The sequence below is a fragment of the Canis lupus genome, chromosome 13, assembly GCF_011100685.1.
Source record: "Canis lupus familiaris isolate Mischka breed German Shepherd chromosome 13, alternate assembly UU_Cfam_GSD_1.0, whole genome shotgun sequence".
NCBI classification, from domain to species: Eukaryota; Metazoa; Chordata; class Mammalia; order Carnivora; family Canidae; genus Canis; species Canis lupus.
In genome coordinates this window covers 5780144-5804279 of record NC_049234.1, presented here as the reverse complement: position 1 = coordinate 5804279, position 24136 = coordinate 5780144, and the positions used below count along the sequence as shown (strand labels likewise).

The 24136-nt window shown below is 38.6% G+C and overlaps 1 protein-coding gene across 1 annotated transcript in view; it reads left to right on the top strand.

The window, feature by feature from the left end:
* Positions 1-24136, top strand: part of DPYS (dihydropyrimidinase) — a 76117-nt gene that overhangs the window by 12521 nt on the left and 39460 nt on the right. The window contains exons 2-7 of the mRNA XM_038555313.1: positions 2558-2716; positions 5967-6146; positions 8122-8311; positions 18762-18918; positions 20153-20294; positions 22385-22527. Coding sequence (XP_038411241.1) covers positions 2558-2716; positions 5967-6146; positions 8122-8311; positions 18762-18918; positions 20153-20294; positions 22385-22527 — 971 coding nt within the window. The remainder of the gene's footprint in view (positions 1-2557; positions 2717-5966; positions 6147-8121; positions 8312-18761; positions 18919-20152; positions 20295-22384; positions 22528-24136) is intronic.

Here is a 24136-nt window from a genome sequence, read left to right as displayed (position 1 = left end):
ATTATTTGTGGGTTCTCCCACCCCCTCTCATTCCATTTAATGGCTTACACATAGTAGAACTTTTTTTTTGGTAACAATTTCATTAAGATATAATTCCTATATAATACAATTCAGCCTCTTAAGATATACTGGTCAGTTGTGTTTAGTATATTCCTAGAATTATGCAATCATCACCACAATCAGTGTTAGAACATTTTATCACTCCAAAAAGAAACCAAGTGCCCCTTAGCCATCACCTTGACACAACCCCTCCAGCCCAAGGCAACCACTATCCTACTTATGGTCTCTATGGATTTGCCTCTTCTGGATGTTTCATACAAGTGGAATCCTAGAGTATGTGATCCTTTGTACTGCCTTCTTTTGCTCAGCATGTGTTCATTCACATTGCAGCTTATGCCATTGCTTCCTCAGATTCCACAGTGTTCATATACCACAATTTGTCATCCATTCATCAGTGTGTGGACATTTGGGTTGTTTCCACTTTTTGACTATTAGGAATAATGCTGCTCAGAGTATTTATTTGTGTACAGGTTTTTGTGTGGACCTATTTTCATTTCTCTGAGACATATCCCTAGGATTAGACTTGCTGGCTCATATGTTAACTCCATGTTTAACTTTCTGAAAAACTGCTTTCCAAAGTGGCTGTGCCATCTTGTTTTATTTCCGTCAGCAGTGTATCTAGTTTGCCCACATCCTGAGTGTAGAAGACTTTTAATATGGAAAGAATGGAAAGAATAGTTCTTTAAGCTTGATTTTATAGTTCAGTAGACACTAAATAAGTATTTTCTTCTAATGTTCTAATTAACAACACTTTCTTTTAAAAAAAAAAATGCCCTTCATCCTCAAGGAATGTCTGTGATACACTGCGAAGACACTTTAAGAAAGAAGGCAAAAAAAAAAAAAAAAAAGGCAAAAAAAATAAAATAAAAATAAGAAAGAAGGCAGGAAGATTAATCTGCATTCAAATAAAAATACAGAGCCTGAGGATTTTGTTTCTAGTATTGTCATTACTGTCATGAACCAATGGGGATTTCTTAAGAAATACAAATACGTACTGTTTGCCTTGAATCAGGCAATGTTATCTAAAAGTAGAGATAAAGTATAGGATCCTGTACAAAAAGTGAGATTTGTGAGATCAAAAATAATTGGAGTGGGGCTAAGTGACTTAGGAAAAATAAAAATTTATTGAAGTAAGCAAGAATAGAGCTAATAAACTGGGTAGGACATGGGATCACTTGGTGTATCTGGGTGGCTTTACAGCGTTAACAGGGAGGGTGATGGGGTTGCTGGTGGAGGAACTTGGGAGACAGGCTGATGCCTTCTCAGCTGGTAAGTGCTGAATCTGAGCTTCCTGCCCTGGAGTGAGTCAGCCTCTTTGGTCAGTGCCCTTAACCACTGCGTGAGCCTTTGTACCTCTGCTCTGTTTTCTTCACCTACCTTGTTTGACTACCGCAGCTCAAAGCACATTAACCACCTTGTGATTTTATTTTAAGTAAAATCAACTTCAGTAGTTCATCAAAGACACTAAGACAACTTTTAAAATTAATCATAAGTTACTATAATATAACCTATCAAGGAAAATATGAGTTGAGTCAGATCACGTGGGGCCTTGTAGACGATGTTAACAGGACTCCACTTCATTCCAGAGGTGGTGAGAAGCATTCAGTTTTAACCTTTGGAGTCAAGTGGTCACATCCATGCTCTGGAATGTACTTCTAGTTGCACTGAGGAGTTTGTATGGGAGGGAGCCGGAGCAAAACTTGAGATCTAAACATCAGGGTGAAGAATGAGAACAGGCTGAACTAAAATGGGAGGGAGAAGTGGTGATGGATTAGAGGTGCCAGCTGGGAGTTAAGGAGAGACAAAGGTCACCCGTTGGTGGTGGGGAATGAAGGGGAAGCGGGCACTGTGGGAGTCTCCCGCAATTCTGCATGGAGCATGGGGCAGGTGGAGATACAATTCACCAACTGGTTCTAATGAAATGGGATCTCACAGCAATAAACACAGTTTTCTGGAGAAGAAAAAGTTTTGCATCTTCTCCATTTGTTCATCTCAGGTTTTCCTTCTAGGCCTCACTCAGTTTTGTTTGGGCCATTTTCTTTTCATCAGATATGTCATTTTTCAGAAGCAGTTCCAGCAATTTTAGTATTTCCAACTTTAATTTGTGAAAAGTCTATTCGTGTCCCCCCTGGGTATTTATTTACTTATTTTTATAGATTTTATTTATTTGTGAGAGAGAGAAATCATGTAAGCATGCACAAAGGCAGGGAAGGGTCAGGGAGAGGAAGAAGCAGGCTCCCCACTGAGCAAGAAGCCTGATGTGGGCTCGATCCCAGGACCTTGAAATCATGACCTGAGCCAAAGGCAGACACTTAACCAACTGAGCCACCCAGGTGCCCCATGTCCCTCTGGGTCTTTTAAAAAGGCAGCATCATTGTGCAATTTTCTAGACTCATCAAGCTTGCCCAAGAGCTTGCAAATACGTAGCATTCAAGGAGATAAATGACTCAGCTAGATAATTGATGGCTAACCTGTTGAAATCTTCTTCTGATTCCAGGCTGCCCTTGCAGGAGGCACCACCATGATCATTGATTTTGCCATTCCTCAGAAAGGCGGTTCCCTCATCCAGGCCTTTGAGACCTGGCGAAGCTGGGCTGATCCCAAAGTCTGCTGTGACTACAGCCTTCATGTGGCCGTGACATGGTGGAGTGACCAGGTGAACCACCAGGGGTCCATTTCTTCCATTTTGTCTCCTAGTCCTTGCTCTGTGCAATATCAAGAAACTGGTAATGTCAAAACGTAAGAAATGGTGATATCAGTTGCTTCCCTGGATGACTGGAAGTCAGAATTAGAGGGAGGACTTCTCCTTGCATATTCTTTTGTACCTTTGGAGTTTGGAATCCTATGAAGTATTATCAGTTGGAAAAACTAAAAAAAAATGTTTAAGCATATAAAGATGGTAGGATAAATCCTTTGTACTCATTCACAATAGCCTTTCCTAATACATAATCCATGAATTATAAAATCTTTTACTGTAACTTTTTAAAGTACTGAACGTCTCAATTTTAACATTTCCAGGCTCTTCTAAGTGATATTTTCCCACAGAGTAGAACTTCCATTAGAAATGTTTAATATCGGGATCCCTGTGTGGCGCAGCGGTTTGGCGCCTGCCTGCCCAGGGCGCGATCCTGGAGACCCGGGATCGAGTCCAACGTCGGGTTCCCGGTGCATGGAGCCTGCTTCTCCCTCTGCCTATGTCTCTGCCTCTCTCTCTCTATCTCTCTGTGTGACTATCATAAATAAATTTAAAAAATTAAAAAAAAAGAAATGTTTAATATCTGGAGAAAAAACAAGGAAGGGACAGATCAGGAACATTTTGAAGATAGTTTTGAGAGATGTTAAAGTACGTTTATTTCTGTTCATAAAAAAAAGTGTATGTGTACTTTGGAAGAAATTTTTACTTTAATTTCAATCACCACCATATGTTTTTCCATATTGGACTTAATTCAGAATCCTTTTACCAGAAGGGGTTTCACACGGGTGACTTTATTTGAACTTACCATGTAACTTATGCCTGTATTTCCTCCTAAAAGTTGGGATTCAGGTACCAAATTAATATAAAACAAAGAATCTTTAACAGATAGTTCAGCAAACATAGTAGCAAGGTTTACAATCCATAGCAAAAGTTAATTTTTTTTCCAAAACACCATTCTAAGGGATGCATCTAATCTCTTTTGTGCTTTTAGGATCTTCTTGCTCTTCTCCTTTCTCCCTTCCTCCCTCCCTCCTTCTTTCCTTCCTCCCACTCTTTATTTTATAACAGAGCAAAGGCGATGATGTTTGCCCTTACAGTGTTTCTCATACTTTACTATGCAAATGGTTACTTGGTGAAATTGTTAAAATACAGATTATGTTCAGTAAATGCATTAGTTTGCTAGGGCTGCTGTGACAAAGAACCAGAGATTGAGTGGCTTAAACAGCAGAGATGTATTGTCTCACAGTCCCGGAGACTAGAAGTTTGAGATCAAGATGTTGGTAGGGTTGCTTCCTTCTGGGGGCTTTGAGGGAGAATCTGGTGCATGCTTCTTGCCGGCTTCTCCTGGTTTGCTGGTAATCTTGGATGTTTTTTGATTTGTAGAAGCACCACCCTATCCTCTGCCTTCATCTTTACATGGCATTCTCCTGTGTCTGCGTCCAGATTTCCCCCTTTTATAAAAACATCGATCATATTAGATTAGAGCCCACCCTAAGAGTGGATCTGCAGTGCCTCTATTTCCAAATAAGGTCACATTTTGAGGTACTAAGGTACTAGGGGTGAGGATGTCAACATATGAATTTTAGGGGGACAAGTCAACCCATAGTAGCAAGTTTGGAGCACGGCCTGAGAATCTGCATTTCTAACAAAATCCCAACTAATGCCAGTGTCACTGGTTCAGGTAGCACACTTTTGGAGCAGCAAGGCTTAAGCCATGGTGCCCGCATTTGGAAGCCCACCATGTGCATATGCTAAAATGTTTAAGGCATTTTTTTCCTGACTATAAAAATAATGTACTCAGTAGTAGAAAACTTGAAACTATAGAAAAGTAAAACAAAAACAAAAACAAAACAAAACAAAACAAAAAACAAATAACAAAGAAACCCCCAAAATGAAAAATGAGGCACTCTATATCATGTTCTGCTCCTTGCTATTGCCCCTTAACATATCTTGGACCTCATTCCATCACTTAACTGGTGACCACTCTCAACATTTTAATGTTTTTTCCATTTCTTTGTGGAAATGCTATATAAATATGTGTGTGTGTGTGTATAAATATATTTTTTTCAGTTAGCCAGTCATCCATTCAGCAAATAGTTATTGAGCAGGCAGTCTTCTATATATGGCAGGGGACACACTGTACAAAGCCCTGGCTCTTATGGGGCTGCAATTCTAATGGGGAGGAAGCCATTAAAAAGTAAGTGTATAACATGCTGGGTGATAAAGCACCACAGAGAAAAGTAAGAAAAATTACTAAGGGAATAAATAGTGATAGAAGTGAGTAATCTAACAGATAACAGAGTCATTTGTAAACTTTGCTGGTTCAATAGGAAAAATTGCATTGTTTTAATTTGCACTTTTTAATCTGCAAAAAGGTTAACATTTTTTTCATGCTTATTAGTCATTTGTATTTACTGTTTGAATTGTTGGTAGTATTTTTTACCTGCAATGTTAAGACTTTATCTTATAAGGTTCATAGACAACAACCAAGAGAAATAATCCTATGCCTAGAACATATGTTGGGTGTGTGTGTGTTACCATATAGAAATTCAAACAATTTTATTTGGTCAAATCTACCATTTTTTTTATTTTGATTTTTTTAGTTTCTATTGAGACTTGAATTGGACCTGCAAGGGTAGTTCCTGAGCTTGTTTGGATCTCCCCTTGCCCCTTACCTTTAGCACATCTGAAGGCTCCTAAGGAGCCTTCCAGCCCGTCCAGAGTCTCTCACCTCCTAGGAGCCACCTGGAGGCTCAACCCACGTCTGCCTCCTCCACCTGAGAGTCCATCCTGTGGGTTTCAGACCTGAACCCCAAGCCTTACCTCATATTAGCTTTGATTCCTCCTAGAGACATCATTGCTTCTGTTGCTGCCAAAGGGCTTTGTTTTCATTTTCTAAAATAATTTCCTCCCATCAGGAGATAGATGCTGACAATTTTATGTCCAAGTAAAGAAATTAAGTACTTTTGGGCAAGGTATGAACACTTTCATGATTTAAAAGCATCATTCCAACAGCCCTTTATCAGATGAAGCGAGGTCTAACCTGGGGGAAAGAACAAGGCCTTAACTGCATTTTTTTCTGGAATTAAACTGTTCTTATTTTGCTTATTTCTCTTCTGAATGCAACATTTTGAATGTTGAAGAAAATGTTGAAATTATTATTAAATTAAAGTATGGCATTTTTTGGTGTGTGACTGTTGTTCCCTTTTAGGTTAAAGAAGAAATGAAAATCCTTACCCAAGACAAAGGTGTGAACTCTTTCAAGATGTTTATGGCCTATAAGGACCTGTACATGGTGAGGGATGAGGAGCTGTACGCTGCCTTCTCTCAGTGCAAGGAAATTGGAGCGATTGCTCTGGTCCACGCTGAAAATGGAGACCTGATTGCAGAGGTGAGCATTTGTATCTCAGAGCTTTGCCACAAATGAAATGGCCGTGACTTAAGCTGAAGACAGTTGGACCCGAGTAAGTGAAATCATTCTATGCATTGGAAGAATGGAAATTCAGAAACTAATGTTGTGTGGCTTGGAAATACTTGATTCGGTTTATTTAAGTCTGTGCTCTTTTTATTCAGGTGGTATATGTATTGGAATGAAGATTTCCCTTTTTCAAGTCTGCTATTTAAAATTGTCAACTCAAGCAGACCAGATCTCAAACATGTTTCTCAAACAAATACTTTGTGTATCCCAGCACTTTCTTTCTTTCTTTCTTTCTTTCTTCTTTCTTTCTTTCTTTCTTTCTTTCTTTCTTTCTTTCTTTCTTTCTTTCTTTCTTCTCTTTTTCTTCTTCTTCTTTCTTCTTTCTTCTTTCTTCTTTCTTCTTTCTTCTTTCTTTCTTCTTTTAGTAGCTCTGCCTGCTGGTTCAGAATGCCAGAGTATGGAATGAGCAGGATCTGATGACTTAAGCAGTGTATTAAGTGCTGTTTAAAGCCTCACTCTTTTCAGAAACTGGGTATTAAAATGTGCTCTGGAGGAATCTAGATGGTATTTATTTCTCATGTGAGTTCCATTTTTAATGCCCAAAGGGTATATCATCTGCAAGATTTAAAAAGCTGTCTCTTACCCTTTATATTAGCTGACTTTTTTTTCTCCCTAGGCTCAGCTCACTTTAAAGTCAGGGAAAGTGAGGCTGGGTGGTCAGGAGGCAATCAGGGATCACGAGAAGCAAGCCTGAGCTGTAAACTCAAGCAGACCAAAGTTTAAATTGGATGTTCCCGCTTCCTAGCTGTGACACCGGGCCAGTTATTTTGCCACTCGGAGTGTTGACTTCCTGCTTTTTTTGTAAGCAAGAAATAACATTTTGGAGTGGAAAAATGTCTGGTCCAATATCATTCAGTGGGTGGGGCAGAGGGTGGTGAAGACTATGATTCAATTAAAAACACAGCTGCTTATATAATATGAGTCACTTCAACAGTATTGGGAGTTCAAATATTTGGTTTTATTTTATTTTGTACTGAGCTAGTAATAAGAATGTGATTAGAGGGCAGCCCTGGTGGTGCAGTGGTTTAGCGCGGCCTGCAGCCCAGGGTGTGATCCTGGAGACCTGGGATCGAGTCCCACGTTGGGCTCCCTGCATGGAGCCTGCTTCTCCCTCTGCCTGTTTCTCTGCCTCTCTCTCTGTCTCTCATGAATAAATAAATAAAATCTTAAAAAAAAAAAAGAATGTGATTAGAATTAACCTCATATCTTTTCAGCTTTTCTTTTTAAAGATTTTTTTTAAATTTTTTAAATTTTTATTTATTTATGATAGTCACACAGAGAGAGAGGCAGAGACATAGGCAGAGGGAGAAGCAGGCTCCATGCACTGGGAGCCCGACGTGGGACTCGATCCCGGGGTTTCCAGGATCGTGCCCTGGGCCAAAGGCAGGCGCCAAACTGCTGTGCCACCCAGGGATCCCCTTTTTAAAGATTTTTATCCATTTATTCATGAGAGACGCACACACACACACACACACAGAGAGAGAGAGAGAGAGAGAGAGAGGCAGAGACATAGGCAGAGGGAGAAGCAGGCTCCATGCAGGGAGCCTGATGTGGGACTTGATCCTGGGACCTGGGAATCATGCCCTGAGCCGAAGGCAGATGCTCAACTGCTGAGCCACCCAGGTGTCCTTTTTTAGCTTTTCAATCAAAATAATTTAATTGTGAAATATACGTATGAAAACCTAACATATACTAAGTGTCATGTTCATGTGGTAAAATTCTGTTTGTTAAATACACACATGGTGTACACACACACACACACACACACACACACCCCTCTGCACTTAACAGATCTGAAAGCTTGGCCATGTATTTAATTTAGATTAAGATAATGGTACTTGTCAGTAAACCTTCCTTGCACATGTGTCGGTTCCCACTGTCTTTGTAGGGAGCAAAGAAGATGCTGGCTTTGGGGATAACAGGGCCAGAGGGCCATGAGCTGTGCCGCCCTGAAGCAGTGGAGGCAGAGGCCACGCTGAGAGCCATCACCATAGCCAGCGCCGTGAACTGCCCTCTCTACGTCGTGCACGTGATGAGCAAGTCTGCAGCCAAGGTCATAGCGGATGCAAGGAGAGATGGTAATTCCTTTTTTTTTTTTTTTTGAGATGGTAATTCCTGAGCGAGAAGCTCACCTGTAGCTCAATGTTAGCTGAAGAGTGAAGTAAATCGGCCACAGCTCCTGCTTTGCTTATGAGAAGGTCACACATGAGTTTCTGCAGCTTATCTTCCTCATTTTTATTAACATCCTCACTGTTTTCTTGCACCCTCTGCGTGTCTAGTTTTACCCTCCTTTTCTGCTCATCTTCATGACTGCTTCTGTGCCTTAGGTTATTTCTCCACCATCCTGGAAACCTCAAGACATTTCCTTCAGCCACAGGTACCCCACTCTTTAATCTGCGGCCCGCTTTTTAATCTGATGGCTAAAAGCAAACTCTCCGGTTAGCTAAAGAAGCTTACCTGTCTCTTAGGCATCTCCACTGTTCCTCCTAGTACCTGAATCAGGATGGTACATAGTAGATGCTCAACAAATTTCTTTTAAATTGAATTGATTTTTGGGATACTTTCTTGAGTATTAGAGCTATTAAAGCACTTATCCAAATAGTATTTTTATGACAATTATTTTAATATTTTAAAACCAAAGCCCTTCCCACCACACATAATAGACACTCCTAGGATGTGCTAGTAGCTTCTATCGTATCATCTCATGTTTAAAAGCCAGGAAGTCAGAAATAATCTTATAAATCATCCTGGCTCTTTGTTTTCTTTTTAAACAGAAACTGAATTTTTAAAATATGGATTATAAAATTATGAAAATAGATTTGGCATTCTTTAATTGACGCTAAAATTAATTTTGTCAAAATTGCTTCTTGTTGCATGAATGTTCAATAGGGATTTTGTGCAAGTCGAATGCGTTTTAAAAATGTAATCCATCGACATATTGTGTTAAGACTAAACTCAGTTTCACACAGGAGCCGATAAGGTCTTACTATCAACTATTTCTGGTTACTTCTCCCAGGGAGAAGTATTATTATCCCCAGTAATATAATTTCAGTGTCAAAGAGCGCAGCACTTCAAAAAGAAAATACTGACTTTCTGCCACCAGGTGGCTCTGTTGCCAACTCTATGGAATTGGTCGCTCTGTAATTACTTGCTTTGTAAATGATGTACCATGTCCTATACAGCCTGTCAGTCAGGTCCATAATGTCAGAATATAATTTAAGAAATAGCACAGTCAGCAGAAACGGGCAATCTTAACCCACTTCAAGCTACGATTTTGACAGTTCTGTCAGGAAAAAGTTTGTTGATCTGAGGTATTAATTTTTTACTGGGATAAAATTCCATTAGGCGCAGAGTAAAAGTCTAGAGAAGGTTTTGGAGTAAATCATGGACAGAAAACTATTAAATATGGACATTTAAATTTTATTTTATTTTGGAATATGTAAAGCATTTACATGGTCCAAAAGTCAAGATTATATATATGTATTTTATTTATTTATTTATTTATTTATTTATTTATTTATTTATTTATTTAAGACTATATATTTTTTTAAAAAAATATTCTCAGAGAAGTCCTACTTCCTTCCCTGGCAACTCATCCTACACTCCATTACTAATTATTTTTATTAATTTATTACTGACCTATCTTTATAGTGTTTCTCTTTATGAAAAAAAATATGCCTATTCTTATTTGTCTTTCTTTCCTACTTGAAAGGTAAAATAGTATACCTCATATTCTGTATCTTGCTTTTTTTTCCTACTTGAAAATATGTCCTGAAGGTCAGCTTATGTTAGGTATAGAGAATTTTCTTCATTCTTTCCTACAGGTGCAGAGTATGCCACTGTATTTGTTCAACTTGTCCCCTACTGTTGGACACCTAGGCTGTTTTCAATCTTCAGCTCTTGCATATAAAACCACAGTGATGGCCTTATACATATGCTATATTATGCAAAATATGTACTAGTTTTCTGTTGCTACTGTAACAGAGTGCCACAAACTCAGTGGCTTAAGACAACACAAATGTATTCTCTTACAGTTCTGGATGTCAGAAGTCTAACACACATCTTACTGGGCTAACACCAAGTTGTCAGCCATGCTTATCCTTTTCCTCGAGGCTCTAGGTGGACAATCCCTTTCCTTGCATTTTCTAGCTTCTAGAGACCAACCATGTTCCTTGGTTCTTATTCCCTTGCTCCATGTCCAAAGCTGCAGTGGTGGATGGGGAACATTGCATTATTATACTCTCTTCTCCTGCCCCTCTCTTCTATTTTAAGGGCTCTCAGATTACATTGAGCCTACCCAGTTAATCCAGGGGAAAGTCCTTATCTCAAGGTTCTTAACTTATCACATCCATGAACTCTCTTTTGCCACATAGGAGAACGTATTAACAACTTATGGGGATGAGGACGTGGATGTCTGGGCACCATTATTCTGCCTGCCACAGGAGAGGATCCTCAGAGTAAAGTGAGACTGTTGGTTCAAAGGCTAAATGCATACATACTTTTTGGATATTGCTAATCTCTTTCCAAAGGATTGTAAATATGAAATATTTAAAATATCAACCCAAATATTCTGGTGGAGTCAGACCTACTGGGGTAACACTTGTGAAAATGCTCTAATTTACAACCATCAGAGGCAGCAGAGGTCCAGAATAAATTGGCAAAAGAGGTTTCCTACACCTGGCATATGAACTCTCACATGTGATCAAGCAGAAAACCTAAAGGCATAGGGGGTGGGTTGGCCATAAATAATGCCAAACTGTTCACATGGTGAATGCCTTTTACTCATTTATAATCTAACAAATTTTTAAAATCTAACATAAAAGAGCAATACACATCTATTCATTGTTATCATATTTAAATAAGAAATAATTTAGCCTTAGAAATTTATGATATAAACACATGCTATCTGTAAATATCTTTGCCAGCCCATTCTGTCATCAGGGCCTCACCATCAGAGTGTGGTCCCTAGAATGCAGCACTAGCATCCCCCGAGAGCTCATTAGAAATGCAGAGCCTTGGACCCCATCCCAGACACATTGAATCAGAATCTGCACTTATAACTAGAACCCCAGGTGATTCATATGCATATTAAAATTTGAGAATCAGTATTCCAAGAAGCACAAAAGGGATCCAATTATTAATTCTATATTATAGTAGCCTAGCGATACAATGCTACTAAATTTGATATTATTGTTGAATTGCCAGCTATCTACCCAGAAGAGAGTAGCATGAGCATTAATAGTTATATAACAACAACATTATTTAGTTGAGTACTTCATATGTGTCTGGCACATATTTTATTTTATTTTATTTTTTAATTTTTTAATTTTTTAAATATTTTATTTATTTATTCATAAGAAACACACAGACACACGCAGAGGGAGAAGCAGGCTCCATGTAGGGAGCCCGACGTGGGACTTGATCCCAGGTCTCCAGGATCAGGCCCTGGGCTGAAGGCAGTTCTAAACCACCGAGCCACCCAGGCTGCCCCTGGCACATATTTTAATATGTCTCATGTCATTTCCTGTTTTACTATATATTGTGTAATTAGTGCAATTTAATATATATTATTTTTTAAATTGTCATAACAATGCTTAAGCCAAGTTTTATCAGTTTTGTGACTGATAAAACTGAAGCTTGGAAAAGTGTGATAAATTAAGCCCCACCTGCCCAAAGACATTACTAGCAGACACACTCAGAAACCCAAACTGAGTTGAGTGGTGAATTGTTCTGCCAAAGCAACTGTGTAAAGTCTAGAAGGGAATCCCAATTCCTTAAACACATAGACACAAACCTAGGGAATCAAGAAACACACACACACACACACACACACACACACATACACAAAATCAGGTAAATATGATACCACCAGAGGAAACTAATCAAGCCCCAGTAACTGACCTTAACAAAATGGAGACCTATGAACTGCCAAATAATTCAGAATAATTCTCTTAAAGAAGTTTAGTGTACTACAAGCAACAGACAACTACATGAAATTAGGAAAAAGAGGCATGAACAAAATGAGAAGTTTGACAAGGAAGTATTTACCATCAACAAACAAAACCACAAAAATCTTTGAGTTAAAAAGTACAGTAATTGAACTGAGGAATTAAATAGAGAATTTCACAAGTAGACTCAACTATGCAGAAGTCAACGACCAGAAGGATAGAACATTTACCCATTCAGAATACTAAAAAGGAAAAAGAATGGGAAGAGTGAAGAAAACCTACAGGAATTATGAAACACAATGGAAAAAAGGAATTCCAGGAGAAGAGAAAGAGAAAGGGACAAAAAGTATATTTAAAAGAAGATCAGCTGAAAACACCCCAAACCTGGGGGAAAGAAATGGACATCCACATCCATTTCTTGCTGAGTCAATTTTCATCTTTTTTTTTTTTTTTTAAGTCTTGGTCCTTCTTTTTGTGTCGTTTATTTTTTTGTCCAAGGGTCATGATCCTGGACTGCCTGGGTTCATGACTGGACAGTTCAGATGGGGAGTGTAGGGAGCGGGCGTGTATGTCCGCTGCTACTGTACAGGTCTGTTTCCTGAGCAGCTCCTGACCTGAAGGTGAAGTCTGACAGTGAGCTCTATGAAGGGGAGTGGGGCATGGTCCCTGGTGAGCTTCCATTGAAAGTGTGGGGCTTCACTCTGCAGTATGGATTTCACCTCAGGAAGCTCTGTTCCTCAGGCAAAGGTGGGGAGATGCTGACTGCCCTTCCCACCCTCAGAAAAGTGCTCATCATGACTTCCTCTACTTTGAGTTCAGTTCAGTAGTTCTATTTCCTTCCCTCTACTTCCTTGTCTTCCTAAAATCTACCCATATTTCTAGTCAGCCATGGTCCCTCCTTCCTTCTCCAAGCAGCTGTGGGTCTTGCCCATGTTTCATATATCTTTACCAGGGTCTTGATGTGAACCAAGAAGAAAGAGATGGAAATGTTCGCTAGGCCCACCAACTTTAAGTTGAAGCCTGAGGTTTCCCTTTGTTCATACCTTGATGTTTTCTTTTAGCACTTGTGGGGAAAAACAAAACAAAACAAAACAAAAAGCAGGGTAGAGGAAAGAAAATAAAAACTTCATGTGCAAGCCATTGAAATCGGAGTTGCTTCTGACAGTTTGCAAGGAATTTAAATTTCATGCTTATTTCTAGTCTTAGTTCATCTAAATTGAGTAACTAGAACTAGGTTAGTGCTTATCCTTCATGTGAAAAGCCTCTTTTGCAAAAATGAGGTAAGGGAACCAGAAGGCTGTCCCTAGAACACTATCCTTTTTTCTTCTGGAAGCAAAATCTGCCTCCCTTGCTCCATACCCCACGTGTAAAGTTGGACAAACCAGCTATATTTGTGTCACATATAGAAGTTCCCATCTGCCCAGCCCCAGACCGCATTCACTCACCAGTCATGTCTTTGTCCAAATAGTGTATGTGTCGACATGTGTCATTGGTTTTAGTGACACTTTTAATTTTGGTTTGAGTAGCTTTGGTTATATATGTTCCTTTTCTCTGCATATTGGCATCTGGAATTATTAATGACCTTTCAAAAAATCTATCACTTACCTCTCCCTCCTCTTCCACTAGTACTTGTATGCACATGGATTCGCTGTTTTTCTGGTGCTTTATTTAGATTGGTGGTGACTCCTCTCAGAACTTACTTGATGCTCTATTTGGTGTACATCTGTTATAATTTGTCTCACAACTATGACTGAAATTTTTAATGCTTTTTTTTAGGTTCTAGTTTAACTTGTCTTAATGATGTTCAGCTCTATTTCATATCCATATTCCTGTCTTTAAGGTATAAATAGGACTCTCATCTGAACTTATTAAGAAAATGTTTTCTTTGTACTTCTCACACACAAAGAAAACCAAATTATTAGACACCAAACATATATTAGGCACTATGCTCTAGGCATTGGATTTGCAGAGGTGATTAAGTTAATTTTGATCCTCAAGTAACCTAGAGTGAACTGAGCTATATTGTGGTTGGGTATTTTTGTTTGTTTGATATGATTTAGTTTTGGTTTTCCTTACTGTGGAAAGCTTTACTTTCCAGGCTTACTGCTGCAAAATAGAAACTTCTGTTACAGAGAGGTTTTAGATGTCTTATTTCACAGTTTATTAAACTCTGCCTCCCTCCTCCCCCACCATGTTCCTCTTATGTTTTAAAAGATGGGGAGAAAGGTCCACATAGGGGTCCCTCTCTCTATGTGTGGTTGTGTTGACCATTATTTGTTAGAGCTGAACGAGAGTAAGTCAAATTTTGTTATCCCCAGCATGATGAACTGATGCTTAGTAACCACTGCTGTTCCTAAGAAAGGATCAACAACGCAGCTGAGTCAAGGTGGATCTGAATCTTAGACTTTCTTTTTCTGTATGTGAACATCTGAACACTCTCTTGTCCTTTAAATTTAGAACAAGCTGATTTACTTTATGTCTAATTGCAAAGCAGTTGAAAACTGGACATTTTAAAACATTTTTTAAAACGAATTGTGTAACCATACGGAAACTAACATTTATGGATCGTGTTTGCTGCTGTAACAAAGTACCATAGACTGAGCAGTTTAACCAACAGAAATGAATTTTCTTAAAGTATCAGAGAACCAAAGACCAAACTGTTGGCAGAGTTTGTTCTTTCTGAGGGTAGTGAAGGAAGGATGTATTCCAGACCTCTCTCCTTGGTTTGTAGATGACTATCTTCTCCCTGTGTCTTCACCTTGTCCTCCCCCTGTATGTGTGTCCTTCTAAACTTCCTCTTCTTAGAAGGGCTCCACTCATATTTGATTAGGGCTTACCCTAATGACCTCATTTTAACTTAATTACCTTTATAAAGGACTCTCCAAATACAGTCACTGAGATACTGTGGGTAAGAACTTTAACATTTGAATTTTGGCAAGGGGGATCCCTGGGTGGCGCAGCGGTTTGGCGCCTGCCTTTGGCCCAGGGCGCGATCCTGGAGACCCGGGATCGAATCCCACATCGGGCTCCCGGTGCATGGAGCCTGCTTCTCCCTCTGCCTGTGTCTCTGCCTCTCTCTCTCTCTCTGTAACTATCATAAATAAAAAAAATTAAAAAAAAATACTTTGAATTTTGGCAAGGGACATAATTCAGCCCATAACATGAAATGAACCCAGAGTCTCAAGATGCTAGGTACTTTCATATGCACTAATTTATTTGATTCTCATAAAATTGCCACTCTAGAGAGACACTGTTACCCCACCTCATAGATGAGAAAAACCAAGACTAAGAGTAATAACTCATCTTGCAATGTCACTAACTGAAAAGTAGGAAAATCAGATTTGAATCTGAATCTATGTGATCTCTGTTTTGCTGCTTCTCTGTATTTTCCTTCTTAATCATTTCCTTTCTTTGTAAATGTAATATATTGAACCAAAACAGAGCCCAGGAAGGCTCTACTCTATCTTTCTAGCTAGGAAAAATTGTTTTTATAGATGTGTTTGGCTTTTTGTTGGTAGCCAATGCTTCCACTCCTGGGTACTCATGCCACCTTCTCTGCATTTTTCAACCTTTTATAACAGATCTTGGGAGTTGATCAAGTGCAACGCGCAAATCTAGACAAGGTGTGAACATCTGCTCTATCACTTTCATCTAATAAATGGGTCAGAGGGAGTTTAGATTGCTTTGACGTGTTTCATTACTTGGCAATCTTCAGAATCTCTCAGAGGGAGAACTCCCCTAAGTGAGAGATAGCATCATAAGTGCAGAGTCTTTTTTTGGTTCGGGGCCAAACAATGGAGAATGAACCTGTATGGGTAGACAGGATACGATGTGAACCTTGCTGAGACAGTAGGTAGAGGTTAATGATGGAGATGTTCTATCTCCCGAGAGTTGTTGAAACCATCTAGTCTCAAATGTAATCAGGTGAGTACCAGACTAGGACAGATATAGCACTTTTCATTACCAACCCGCTAAGCGTAGTAAATGAAACCAGTAAGTGAAATTGGAAAATTGCTCAGCCACATCCACAAATGGCTTGTGGTTGAATAAAACGTTTAAAAATACATATTCTTTACCAAGAAATTAAGAATGAAGCTTTTCCTAGTACCATAATGTGTATGTATAATATGATATCAAAATACTAGGGTTCTAATTCTACTGTACCACTTACTACCTATGTGACTTGGGCAAATGAGTTTGTGTCATTGAGTGTCAGTTTCTTTATCTGTCAGACCAGCATGAGGGATGCCATGAAGATCAAATGAGACACATGACCTTCAAACTATATTTGCAAAGTATAGAGCACTATATGTATGTTGGATATTTTTATTATTACTTTATTTTTGGCCCAAATCTAATAAAGTCCGCAATTTTGCTGAATTATCCCATCTGATTCTCCAGTTTATGGCTTACCTAGGCCTCTTGTTTTCCTTCTCTTTTTTACTTCTTGAATACTATCTATTTTTTGAAAATATCTTAGAACCATTGTGAAATAGGAGGAAGAGTAGTTAGGAATTTTTACCCTTTATTTAAAAATTTTAAAGTATATTTATAGATGCTTAATGGGGAGACAGTTGAAAACAGCCCAATTAATGAAGAGCTTGTTGTATAGACCAAAATTGTGGCCTGTCACATTTTAAAGGTGCTGATGCCTTCCAAAGAGATTACATGTCATCTTGTTTCAAAATGGTCCTGGCAGACTCATGGTAGATGCTGACGCTTTTAATTTTTCTGAGAGCTATTAAAATTGTAGAACTTTGGAACTGTATTCCCATCTCACCTTGATGGGCCAAATGATTGAATAGAGCATGTGATAGGAATCTTTCCTGTATGATGAAGCACCATGGAAAATCCTGAGTTGGCAGCTTGTAAGGTGATTACAGATCAACTCTCTGAGTTTTTCATCATCTGCGCATCTGTATGTTCTCTTGGGATAGGAAGGTCTCTTCATACCCACAAATCAGACATCCGGTCCATCCTTTTTCTCTCTCCAGGAAATAGTATGTTACCTCTTAGTTCACATTAAAAAGGATTGCTTCTTGTCCTATACACCAGAAGAGATACTAATGGTATTTCCTTCTTTCTGGAAGAAGTAAGAAACAAGGGAGATGGGATTTAGTGCAGAAAAAAAGAGAGAAAGAGAGAGAGAGAGAGAGAGAGAGAGAAATGGAAGTGAGGGATCTTAGCAGTATCTATGTTCTTAGGAGGTAACTTTTATTGACCATAATATTTTATTGACCATAATACTTGGTTACTCAATAAGCAGGGTTTGGTAGGCTTCAGTAAGCCTTATTTCATGATTTGCAAGAGGAAAGTGGCTGGTTTGGAGAAGAAATGATCTGTGAGAGAATGCTATATTCCAGTTGAATATGACATAGGCAGCTAGTGGCCATCTGCTGTTAGCACCCTCTGATGAAATGAGTTAATTTCAATTCTCTATCAGGATTTTCACTGAAATCCACTGTCTGATGGGCCAGAGCAAGCTAGTTTGATGTGCCAGTATCTCTTTACCCTGTGTACACCTCTAGGACTGCTTGGGCATGATCAGCTTGATGCCAGTGTATCTATTATTCCAACAAATGCTAATCAGAGATAGGATTTTGATTTTAAATTCAAATTCACTATGCACTATTAGCTTTTCTAACATTGTGTGCTCTTGATGGCCTCATTTACATGATTTTTAAAATGCATTTTTGGCTAGAACTTTATTATCTGAGTGTTCTTTTATTTAGCACAAGTTTTTGGAGGAGTTTTTTTTTTTTTCTTTCTTAAGGGTGTGAAGAGATTTCTTAATCTCTTTGCAACAGAGATATACCATGGTTGAACTCCATATGACCACATGATAATCGTTATTAGGATAGTATTGCATAGAAGTTAGAACCACTGAAGTAAAAAATGCCTGGATTCAGATCCTACTTCCTCAACTCCATCTATGTTATGTTGAGTGCATATAATGAACCTGTACAGAAGTTATTTAACCCCATCATCTTTACCCTCATCTTTTAATGGAGATAATAATATCACTTGCCTGGTAGGGTTTTTGAGATAACTTCATTAGAACAGCGCATATATCAGCCAGCATTGTCTAGATTATGCTGCAGTAACAGATAAATCTAAAATATCAATGGTTTACAACAGAGATTTATTTCATTCCTACTCATGTCCATCGTGGGTTGGCTCTACCTCGGTTCCATATTCTCTTCATCCTGAGACACAACTGAAGAAGAAGCCTGTGATTGTCTAAGGACAGAAGGAAAACATTGTGGCTTTAACAGCTTCTTCTTAGAAGCAGCACATGTTACTTCCATTCATATTTAATTTGTCAAAGTAAGCCATATGGTCAAGCCTCCTATCAGTTCGTGGGTATAGCATGCAACATGCAATGCACATTGACTGAAACATAATAAGTGCTCAATAAGCAGTAATTTTAATTTTTAAGTCCTGCTCACAAAAGGTAAATTAATAGTTTGAGATTCCTGTCATCTTTTGCTAGCACAGAGAAGACTAATATTTATGTGTTTGTCAGATGGTTCTCTTAAGAGCAAATGAAGGGACTGAGTGCTTCCTTTGAAATTTCCAGGGAAAGTGGTCTATGGAGAACCCATAGCAGCAAGTCTTGGCACAGATGGCACTCACTACTGGCATAAAGAGTGGCACCACGCAGCCCACCATGTTATGGGCCCACCCCTGAGACCAGACCCTTCAACACCGGACTTTCTCATGAATCTATTGGCTAAGTAATAATTTAGCAGATGATTGTGAAGTGTTTTGCCAAAATAAGGTATTCTATGAGTCTCATGTTTGAGCATAGAACATCTTGTCCTACTATCTGACCTTTCATTGACCTCCACTGTTCTGTTCTTGAGGTGATAAATAGGCTATGGGGAGGTCCTCAACTGAGACCAAAAAAGCAGTGGCTTAATTATGATATAATTATTATCAAAATAACCCCCTGGTATTTGAATAGGGAGTGTTGGGATGTCCAGGAATGATGTATTTCTCAAGAAAAGTAATCATAACTTCCCAGAAAGTAGCATCTCTGAAAATAGTTTGGATGGCTTTTCCTGGGGATAACCTACCTGAGGGCAGGATTTTGCCTTTCATCCTTACAGTGTCTCTTCCCTAGATCAAAACCTGTTGTATGTATACAGGCACATCTGTTTCTTGGGTTATATCACCACAGAGGAATATTCAAGAATATGGAGATGATAAGAACAAAGCATAATCAAGAGACCTGGTTCTAGGCAATAAATGATAGAAAAGGTGAGGAAAAATTAGAAGAGAGTAAAATTTCAGTAAACGTTATCTGATTTCTCTGAGAAATTCAAATACCAGACCCAAGTTAACAAAGAGATTTTCACAACCAAAGTTCAAGAGTTCATTTACCCTTTTCTTTCAGCCTCCTTCATTCTTCACATGTCTACATCTCCGAGATTGTTCACCAGTCAAAACAGGATATCTGTTGTTGGTGACATGAACATCCTCAGTCAGTGTCACATCTCTGCTCATCACAACATTGCCATTTGAACAGGAGCTGCCTCTGTTCATGTGGATCACTGAGCTTCATCTTTGTGTAGTGCTCTACTCACAAAGAATTTTCATTTACATTATTGCCAGTGATCCTAAAATAATTATTATTGAGTACATAACATCATCAACTTCTAGATAAGACTGAGCGTTGGACAAACTCATAATCACAGAACCATCCAGTGATGGAGCCTAGATCCAGTTTTTCTGACCTGAGCATGATCCTGCATCACACTTCTTACAATAATATTATTTTCCAAGGTGCTTCCTAAAATAGAGATGGGCATGGGTAAAATATGTACTTGAGAAATCCACTCATTCTCCATTACAGTTTTCTGACATTCAATTGAGAGGAGAATCAGGAGGACAGGAAAAGTTCTGGTAGTTTCCTCCTGACATCTTTTATTTACTCATCCCACACTCTCATGTGTTCTTCTTTGTCAGTGGTGATCTAACCACAACAGGAACGGACCATTGCACTTTCAACACCTGCCAGAAAGCTCTTGGAAAAGATGATTTCACTAAGATTCCCAATGGGGTGAATGGTGTTGAGGACCGGATGTCAGTAATATGGGAAAAAGGCGTGGTGAGTTTCACAGGATCTAGTTTGTTTTGATGAACAGTTTAGCCAGGATCTGTCTCATTTCAGGACCAGAGTACCACAAACCTTCACAGAAAAGCTTTTTGACTGTTTTTATTAGAGACTGGGAATGCAACACCATGACCATTGCCACCCCATTCCCCAGGATAATAATAAGAAATCATTTTCAACTCTGCCTAATTTAGTTTAGAAGATGCATTGCATCATTATGCAGACATTAGGAGGTAAATTTAGATTGGGTTCCAAGAGGAATACTCTCTAAGTCTATGAAACGTTATAGCCCTTCTACTTCATTTCTTGTGTCTTTTAATTCCCAGTTGGAATGATTAAAAATACGTGAAGGATTTTTATTATGTCCATATCTCCTTTTCATGAAATTTTTGTAGATGTCCCCTTTTTGAGGACTTTTGAACATCATATTTTTGAAACTGCTATACCAAGTCACATAAATAATAATAATCCAAAGTCTAGCAAAAGAGATTTTTTTTAAATGTCCATGATTTAAAAATTTCTCCCTGAGCATGGAGTAGAATCAAGGGGCTAAATATTCATGTGTTAACCTGTCCATCCACTTGACATGTGCAGTTGCACGGATCAGTGGGGAGAATTGCCTGGTCAGACCTGGGGCCACCATTTTCATGCCATTCTCACCCATTTCTCAGAAACCCTCCCTTAGATGACATGTTACTTCTCTTACACTTCAGAATCCCCTCCACATACCATTCCTTCTAACTCTAATCATTTACCAGTTCTTGCCATTTGGATTTCTAACATGTCTTCTTATTTCCACGCTCATATTTACTACTCTAGTTTGAGTCCTGTCTTTTGTTTGGATCACTGCAGTAGTCTCACAGCTGGTGCCCCTGCTGCCAGTTTCTCACTTGCTACAGCCTATGCTATACTCTAGTACTAGCGCTGCCTTCCAAAAACAAAGAACAATCCATGCTACTTTCTTCTTTAAAACCCTTTATTATTCTCCATTATTTACAGGATGATATTTGAACAATTAATTTACATGTAAGGATCTTCAAAACATCTCTCTATATATAGCCCTATCTTTTGCTAAACATCCTTTCAGCCCTTTTTACCTCTACCCTAACCCTAATCATTCCCAAATTACTCTTCTTCTCTTTCTCTTTGCTTAGATTTTCTTGCTAAAAGTTCAACCGTTTTCTCTGAACTCGTGCTATTAAAAAATGAGTATGTTCATTACAGCAAACTTTCGTAATATACCAAGTGTAGAAATGACTTTAAAGTCATTGAATATTTCTTAATAATGTACAGGAAACTGCTATTTTATGAAAGATTCAGATGGTTTACTCATAGGAATATTACTCTCAGGATGTAGTTTTTAATCATTTTGTGAGACATGGACACACTGATGATTAAATAAACCTTAAGGATGTTCCTGACCATATAAATGTACATAGGGATAATCTCCCAACATTTAAAAAGAAACATATTGTTTCAGAGAGACCACATTTATCCAAAGTTTGCCCATATGAAAATACCTTGTAATAAACTGTCTGAGATTACTGGTTCATGTACAGTTTGATAGCCACAAAATTTAATCTCTTGAGTTGATTTTTCCTCTTTCTAAAAGTGTTGTCATCTAATTTAAAGGCCTATCTTATTTAAACTCTATAATATTCTGCCTATTATCTACATGATCATCTCATAAATCCTAGGTCTGCAGTAAGTAAACCAGATCATAAATGTAGTAGGTGGTAGTCAACTCTAAACAAAAATTGGAAATCCTCTTGCCAACATTCAGCTGTTGTCTGTGTGATTCTGAGAAGGATGGGGAAAATTAGTGAGACGTGGCGGTTAAGCCTAGGTTTTTAAAAAGTTATCTTCAAGCTTCCATTTATTACATCATCCCCATCATTATAAGGATAGTTTAAGACTTACAAGCATCCACAGATGTATTTGGCTCCACAATATAAGAAATTAGATGCAGTTCTGTTTGGTTCTAAAAGATACGAGTTTTGCACTTTTATTGATAGGAGATTTTTTAATGACCAAGTATATGGTCATTAAAACAAATGCATTTTCTTTCTTGAATTGTTTTACAGCATAGTGGTAAAATGGACGAAAACCGGTTTGTGGCAGTTACCAGCACAAATGCAGCTAAAGTCTTTAATCTCTATCCAAGAAAGGGAAGAATAGCAGTGGGATCAGATGCAGATATTGTGATTTGGGACCCAAAAGCCACAAGGTAAGTCTGAGTTCTTATGTTCCTTAGCTTCTCCATGGAGAAAAAGCACTAACTTTCAAATAAATTATTTATTGGCCTCCACCAGACACTTCTTATTAGTTGATTTATTTAGTCTATTTTTGAGCCTGTGCACAAGATAAGAGTCCTGATGTACAAATGTTCCTTTGTTTTTCTTGGCACAGAGGATGCAAAAGTTGTGTTGCTTTACGGTTTCCTTGAGATGCATTTGTGTGTAAAACCCATATGAATTTACCACTTTAGCAGTAAGCTTGGCAGACACCTGAGTTCACAAGGAGGAAAGGTATAGAGCAATGAAGAAAACAGGAGACTTACTTTGAAAAGGGCTGACTTGAAAACTCAAAATAATTACAGCCTTTTTAAAGCTTTCAGATAGAAAAATTCCAGCACAAAGGATGTCACTTTTGAGTTAGCCAAATTTTCCAGTTGAGTTCATCTTGAGCTTATCATTCCCAGTAGACTCCAGCTTTTTTGTTTCCGATTTCCATAATTCTGTGTTAATATTGCAGATTTGGCAATTTCCACCAACTCAGGAAAGCATTCAATAGAAGTTGAAGCTCTGGTAATTTCTCCTTCTAAAATATTAGCACAGACAACACCTGCATCCCAATTTGTGTCTTCCATAACCTTTGCATTTGTACTGCAGAAAGTCCCACATACCTTAATGTTGTCTGTGTGTGTGAGCACAACGTGTAGACAGGGATACATAAGACCTTCCACTTCTACTGAATCGGAATTATACTAAGCAATATAAACTCTATAGTTTCTTGGAGGTGTTATTGTCACAAAGGCCCAACCTCCACTGAAATGCTCCTCTAGGGAACTGAAGACTACCTCTAGGGAACTGAAGACTGAAAAGCACTAGAGCTACCGTCCATTGCTATGAGCTTAAAAATAAGCCCTAGATATTCCCATAGAAAATGCTTATCTTTTGTAGTTTAACACTTCCTGGGCATTCATTGTCCTAACCCAGGCACCAGTTCACGTTGTGGACAGTCCATAGTCAATGCCAGCAGCCCTCCATGAACATGTACCAGCTTGATGCTGGCTTGAGGTCATGCAACACAGTACATGGTGATATGAACATCTTGTTTACATAAATGTCCTCTAAGATAGCAATAAGGGACAACTCAGGGTCTTTGTTATGATGTTAATGAGGAACTATTGCTCATGGAAGGACTAAATATCTGATTGTCAAACCATGGAGGCCTCTCTCCCTGAAAAAGAAATGAAGACAAATAGAACCAAATTCGGGGCAGCTTCTCTACTAGACTAGAAAAATTGTGCTTGGGAAGGCGAAGGAAAAAAAAATTACTTGGATTTGGATTAGTTTGTGGATGAATTGAACATGCTATGTTTAGAGAGTTCCTGATATTTTAAATATCACTCTACTTATGCTGTTGCGCACCCAGCAGGGGCCTGCCCAGCATCATTTCTGCTGTGATTCAAACAATTTAGGCTGCTGCAAGTACTGGGACAGATAGATCTTTTGAAATAATTTGTGGCTTAAGGAGATGATGATTCTTAATCAGAAAACCTCAGAAATTTCAAAAGGGAGAAAACATGCAGAAGAAATATTCGTGAAAAATGG